Source organism: Triticum dicoccoides, chromosome 2B (genome assembly GCF_002162155.2).
Source record: "Triticum dicoccoides isolate Atlit2015 ecotype Zavitan chromosome 2B, WEW_v2.0, whole genome shotgun sequence".
Taxonomy (NCBI): domain Eukaryota; kingdom Viridiplantae; phylum Streptophyta; class Magnoliopsida; order Poales; family Poaceae; genus Triticum; species Triticum dicoccoides.
Window position 1 is genome coordinate 38,023,712 of NC_041383.1, and position 6,647 is coordinate 38,030,358.

At 40.9% G+C, this 6,647-nt stretch overlaps 2 protein-coding genes across 3 annotated transcripts in view; both read left to right on the plus strand.

The window, feature by feature from the left end:
• Nucleotides 1–340: 340 nt before the first annotated feature.
• Nucleotides 341–2,053, plus strand: LOC119366998. The gene is made up of 3 exons (XM_037632642.1): nt 341–587; nt 1,237–1,367; nt 1,619–2,053. Exons 1-3 carry the CDS (start codon nt 447–449, stop codon nt 1,749–1,751), a joined length of 405 nt encoding a protein of 134 aa, XP_037488539.1. The 5' UTR covers nt 341–446; the 3' UTR covers nt 1,752–2,053.
• Nucleotides 2,054–2,555: 502 nt separating this feature from the next.
• The window catches only part of LOC119361990, a 5,479-nt gene continuing 1,387 nt past the window's right edge, over nt 2,556–6,647 (plus strand). The window contains exons 1-2 of one of the 2 annotated variants that reach the window (XR_005173061.1): nt 2,556–3,248; nt 3,382–5,216. Coding sequence is in view for 1 of the 2 variants with exons in the window: in XM_037627166.1 (XP_037483063.1) it covers nt 2,992–3,248; nt 3,376–3,548 (430 nt within the window). In the remaining variant the exon portion in view is untranslated. Of the gene's footprint in view, nt 3,249–3,375; nt 5,217–6,647 lie in introns of those variants that run through there. The other variant, XM_037627166.1, reaches the window with a different exon arrangement.

Here is a 6,647-nt window from a genome sequence, read left to right on the forward strand (position 1 = left end):
CGTCTCCTTCCACTGAAAGCGCATCATCGAAAATTCTGAAATAAATCCAAAAATAGTGCGAGCACCATGACTTGAACCCTCGTGCGCTGGGATACCACTGTCCCATCTTGAAAATGATATCGATTGGAAATTGGACTTGGGTTGACACGTACACGATTATATTATACTAGTAGGGAGAAGTGTATGTACTACACGTTTTGCGTGTGTAGTTTTTCTTCTTTTTTTCTTGGAGAATTTTAGCGTGTGTACTGTGTTTAGAAAAAAAAAATGGGGATCGAGTTGGGCCAGCGCTACAAGTTATGTTGGTGGCGGAACAGGACCTACCTACCGAGGAGTTGGAAACTTGGAATATAATGTGAGGCTCCCCGTGCCCCTTTTGCCTGGGAAGCGAAATCAGACCACCCAAACAAACCCTAGATCCACGACGCCTTGCTCTGACAGACCTGATGGCGCTTCGCTCTGCCCTGAGGAAGATGCCTGCCCTCGGTAGGTCGCTCGGGATGGCCCCCCGTATGGGCCTCATGCACGCGCTCTCGCTCTCGCCGCCGGCGTGTTCTCGCCTGATGTCCCATGTCCCACAGCCACAGGTGAGCTATCTGCTTGGATGTTCTACAAGTTAGATCATCTGATAGCCGGCGGTTCGGCTTTGCTGTTTCTTTCTCTAGTTTCCTCTAATTTACAACTTATTAGCCAATTCAATCACCCCCACCGCGATTTTGCTAGTTTCATAAATCAGTCATCACAAATATCTGATTCCCGCCGGTCGATTTTGCTCTCTATTAAGTTACATTGTGAGTTATTTTTTTACAACTTTTTAGACAAATCACCCACCACAAGTTAGATCAGACCCCGCCCGTGTGATTTTGCTTTTTTTTTTTCCGTCTAGTTTCATCTAATTTACAGCTTTTTAGACAAACCGACTACCTGAAGTTAGATCTGATCCCAGACGATGCGATTTTGCTCTTTTCCCCTTAGCATCATCTAATTTTTAACTTTTTAGAGAAATCAATAGCCCGTATATATGAGAGGATGTTTGGATGGTGAAAGGTTTTTGTAAGGATATATTCTATTATTACAAAAGTCAACAAAGATTACTTATTTAGATTTGACGATAGACCAAAATTTATAATTTATTTGGTCTTTCCCAACTTGAGGCATGCATGATTATTTACTTTATTGCAACTTCTTGATGAAATTTTAGCATTTTTAACCTGTACACATGCACTTTAACATTAGGAAGAAGACCTGTTTTATTCTGATGAAGCGCGCGCCAAACGGCGCGAGCGAATCAAACGCAATGAAGCAAGTTTTGAGGAGAGCATGAAGAATGTGCAGAAAGATTTGGATTTTTTGAAAGAACTTCACAGGTAATTGAACAGAATTTATTATTATTATAATTACGCTTGATACTGTTTATGAACACTCTCGGTCTCAAAACCTTTATGTGTGAGCAGAATGTGTTGCTCTGTATTTTCAGACAAGTTGTTATACAAATAACGCTTGTATGCTTATTGACCAGATTATAAACTTTGTGTACACTATGTTTTATGTGCCCGTGAACAGAACATGTACGTAATACATAACTTTTCCTCTAACATAATCACCCTTGTATGTGCAGTCGTGAATGGCCTGATCCTCGAGAAAATTTCCTCAAGGAGCTTCGCAAATTTGAGAAGAAATGTGACATTGCTCTTCTTGTACTAGTGCCTACAACTGCTGTGCTCTTTATGAGTATACCATATTACCTTTAGTGGGTTATAAGAAACACACTACCTTAGTTTTAGCTATCATGGTTGTAGTGATCGAGGCTTTAGGCATTAAGTAGCTACCTATTATCCGGGTTTGACTCCTGTAATCTGAATGCATCATGGTTTTAGTGATCAACGTTCCAGGCATTATTAAGTAGTGGGTTTGACCCTTGTAGTAATCTGAACTTGTCCAAGCTATAATGGTTCTAGTGATAGAGGTTCCAGGTATCATGTATTATCCGGGTTTGACTTCCTGTAATCTGAATGCACCTACTTATGCTAAACAGTGGATGCTACTCGTCCAATTCCCATGGGTTGCTCCCCAATTTCATTTACTGAAATGAAATTGAAAGACAAACAAACCTTCCTAATTATTACAGACAGACCAACAAAAGAAAGCCAAAACTGGACATCAAAGGTAAAAGACCCGAGATTCTTTTAACTAGAAACCAGTACAGATGTCAACATCGTTTTCAGCAGCTCATTCAACAAGTCTTTATACAGCATTTCCGGCCTGTGATCCGGCATTCCTCAACACCATTGGCGCCCAGTCTTTTCCTCTACTGAATATGAATATGTCCGCCGCCACTGGAGCAGTAACCTCGCCCCTTTGACTTGCACCCCTCTAATATAAACTATATAACACAAAAATTATACTGTTTGAAAATCGGAATCGATAACTCCCGAAGGTGCGCTGCGTTTTGATGTTTCCTCCTGCGCCGTCAGATTTACAGTACGAATCTTAAATCGGCTGTGTTGCCACGTCACGCAAAAAACTCGTTCGGGCCCGATACCACCGACCCCGAACGCCTCAGTCTGTCTTGTCTCTCTCTCTTATCCTTTCCCCAACCACACCTCTGCTCACTTTGCTGCGCATTCTCGCCGCCGTCGCCAACATCGACCGCAGATCAGCTCCCGCCCGACCACCGCCTCCGCCGCGCGCATCGACGGCGACCGCGGGACGAGGAGCCACGCAGTTCCCTCGACGCCCTCGCGTGGGGAGCATGGCAAGCCTGCGGCAGGGCCTCGGGGAGGAGCATGGCAAGTTCCGGCGGCGGCTGGGCGATGAGGAGGTGCGGCCACCACCTATCCACCTGGTGCACCGCCGATGCCGTCGGAGTTGGTGTTTGGTGCGGGCAGAGAGGAGCGGTGAGAGGGAGATGGGGGGAGAGGCGGTGGGCGACGCAGGGGGAGGGCGGATCCGACGAGGCACGCGGACCACCCTGATGCGCCTTCGGCTTCCATGCCGGAGCCAGCCGCCCCGTTCCCCGCGACGGCCATGAGCGCCAAGCTCCTCAAAGCTACAGGCATGGCGTGGCGGCTACCGCACCGCCGGGGAGGAGATGCAAGCCACCGCGTTGCCGCAAGGACGAGGTACCGGCCACCGTGCCGCCGGCGTGGAGAAGGGGTAGGCACGGCACCCGTTCTAGAGAAGTGGAGTGTGTTCTACAGGCTTACATCTCGCTGCGCGTTCTACAAATTGTGCAGCTCCTTTGTGAGGTATGAATCGTGCCCACGCCTCTCCCGTTCCAGTTCTTCTACTAACTAATGTGAGTTTTCCCGAGACGAGTTGCGGTCCTGCTGATTGCTGGATTTTTAGAAGATAATCAATAGAGGTGTTGGTTAGTATTAGCTGCAGGAGAGGAAAGCGCTGGGTGCTCCCGTCGTCGCACACGGCCGCTGAGGAGAGCCGGCGGCTATGCAGGACGTCGAGTGGCAGTGGCAGTCACTCCCGCTTCTGCTACGAGTGTGTCAACGGTGTCGTCAGCCATCGACCCCTCCATTTCGGGCTTGCTCGAGGTACAAGATGCATCCGTCAATCTCATCGCTACGAAATTTGTTGAAGCTGCAAGTCTGATTAATCAATCCATTCCACCGATGTTGTTTCAGTATTTGCCATGCTTTTGTTTTAATTGTGTTTTGCACTGACAGTGAGTACAAGTAGTAGAATAGAGTGTCAAGCATATCAGACATACATAACCTGGTCCCATGTTGATTCAATCAAATCTAATCAATGAAAAAAATAGCGCGCTACAAAAAATAACGTGATCCCTGAAAATATGCTATTAGCTTGCTATAGCGCGCTATAGCGTGCTATTAGCGAGGCACTATACATTGATTTATTTAGCGAGACAATTCTCTATATGTTATAGCGTGCTATTAGCGGCGTTATAGCGCGCTATTTTTTTCAGTGAATCTAATTGATCGTTTGAGACAATCTCTATTTTGGTTCAGTATTGTCATGTTCATTTTACTGTCGGAGTGATCCATCGAGTCCATGCATGCATTTTTGGTTGATTGGTTCAGTACATGTGGCCATGCAATTGAAGAAGAAACAGTCTACAATCATTGATCGAGCATACTATGGGCAAACATTTTTTATTGCCATGCCAATTTAAAAAATTTATTTGAAATGGCGAATTACTTCTATTGCCAAGACGAAGGCAATTTTTTCGGCAAATAAAAATTGGAAATTTTAGTTCAGGAATCATGGCGAATTTCTAAATTTAACCATGGCAACTCTATTTTCATTTGACCATGGCAAATTTTGTTCAGAGATCATGGCAAGTTTCAATTTCTCATTAAGTAACCATGGCAACCTTTTTTCATTTAAATTTGATCTTGGTAAGTTTAGAAATTGATCATGGCAATTTTAGTTCGTAGATAATGGCATTTTTTAGTTTCATGTATTTCGCTTGGCAACATTTTTTTAGCCAGGACGATGGCAATTTTTAGTAAATGACCATGGGAAATTAAGTTTATGATGCATGGTAAATTTAATTATTTAAACATGGCAAAAGAATATTTAGTAAATCACGATGGCAATTTTTCTGAATGTTAAGTACATCCACAACTTCTGTCACGCCCTTGTTTGGCAAATTTTACTCCATTTTTTGCCATGGCAAAAATACCTTTATTCACACGGCAAATTTTAGTTTAAGTTTCCATGGCAATTTTTTTTTGTTTAAGTTTCCATGGCAAACTAATTGTAAAGAGCATGGAAATTTTGTTTTAAATATGATGGCAAATCTACATTTCCAGAACATGGCAAATTTAACTATGTAGCACGGCAAGTATACTTGCATAGCCATGTCAGTTTTTTAATTTATTTGCCATGGCAAAAGTACTCCATTTTTTGCCATGGCAATTTTTTACTCCATTTTTGTCATGGCAAATTTAACTCATTTTTTGCCATGGAAAAAATACTTTTATTTTTCACATGGCAAATTTTAGTTTTAGTTGCCATTGGAAATTTTATTTTTAGTTGCCATGGGAAATTTATTGTAAAGAGCATGGAAAATTAATTTAAATATTATGGCAAATTTACATTTGTAGAACATGGCAAGTTTTACTATGTAGCATCTTAAATATATTTGTGTAGCCATGGTATTTTTTAATTTATTTTCCATGGCAAAAGTACTACATTTTGCCATGGCAAAAATTAAACCATTTTTGCTATGACAAATTTAACTCCATTTTATGCCATGGCAAACTTGTTTAGTTAACATGTTCAAAAACATGCAAACTTGCTATGGCAAAGTTATAGATGTTCAAAACATGGCAATCTTTGCCATGGCAACATAAGATGTTAAAAAATATGGCAAATTTGCCATTGCATTTTAAAATGTTCAAAAACATGGCAAACTTGCCATGGCAAACTTTAATATGTTTAAAAACATGGTAATTTCTTTTAATTAAGTTTTGTCCAAAAACATGGAAAACTTCTTTTAATTAACATGTTCACAAACATGCAAACTTGCCATGGCAACTAAAGATGTTCAGAAAAATGCCAACGTTGTAGATGTTAAAACATTCGTAAACTTGCCGTGGCAAATTTAAGATGTGCAAAAACATGGAAAAATTCTTTTTTAATTAAGTTTGTACAAAAACATGGCAAACATGCAAACTTTCTTTAACTAAGATGTTCAAAAAACATGGCAAACTTGCTATGGCAACTAAAGATATTCAAAAACATGGCAACCTAAGATGTTAAAAAACATGGCAAACTTGCCATGGCAACTAAAATCAGTATTGTTGATAGAAGTTTTTTTTCCATGGCAACTAAATGCATTTTTTGCCATGGTTAGTTCTGTCTTTTTGCCATGTCCATCCGAAGAATGTTTGTCATGGCCATTACAAATTAGATTCAGAACACGACGAGTTTTTCTTTCAAATTTCTTTTTGCCATGGCAAAAAGTTTTGATCCTTTGAAATTTGTTTTGCCATGGGGATTACATGTATGATATCACCACAACTTAAGATGTTTTCTCCATTCTTTTTCCAAAAAAATTCTATGTGTCTGGAGAGAACTTCTTTCACCATATCACTTCATGGCAACTTTTCATTTTTTTATAAACATCATACTGATGGCAATTTTTCGTACTGTTGAGATGCAGATTGCCATGACTTCTTCCTTTTTTTTGAGCCATTTTTTAAAATATAAACTTGAACATGGTAATTTTTTTCATAGAATTGTAAAAGTCCATGGCAATTTTGTTGTGCACAGAAAAACTGGGCCTTTTACTAGTCATAACTTTGCCTCAAAAAAACGGTCGGGTGCTCCCAGATCGAACGGTCGGGAGTTATCGACGTCCTTGAAAATAGAATATCTGAAGTTTATATTGGTATATTTTTTGTAATATATGACTTGTATTAGGTTGGTCAAATTGGCGATCTAGGGGTAAGCGAATGCCCTGTAAACTGAGAGAGGGAGTAATTCTCGTCTCTGTGGCAATTTCCAAAATTCCAACCAATGAGCTGATTGTGTCATGATTTATGGATCATATGGGTAAATATTATCAAAGCATGCTCTATTAGCCGCCTTCCAAATAGCCCATAAAATTGTCACTACTCCTACAGCCATTACACTTAATAGTCATGATTAGATCTCATTGTTAT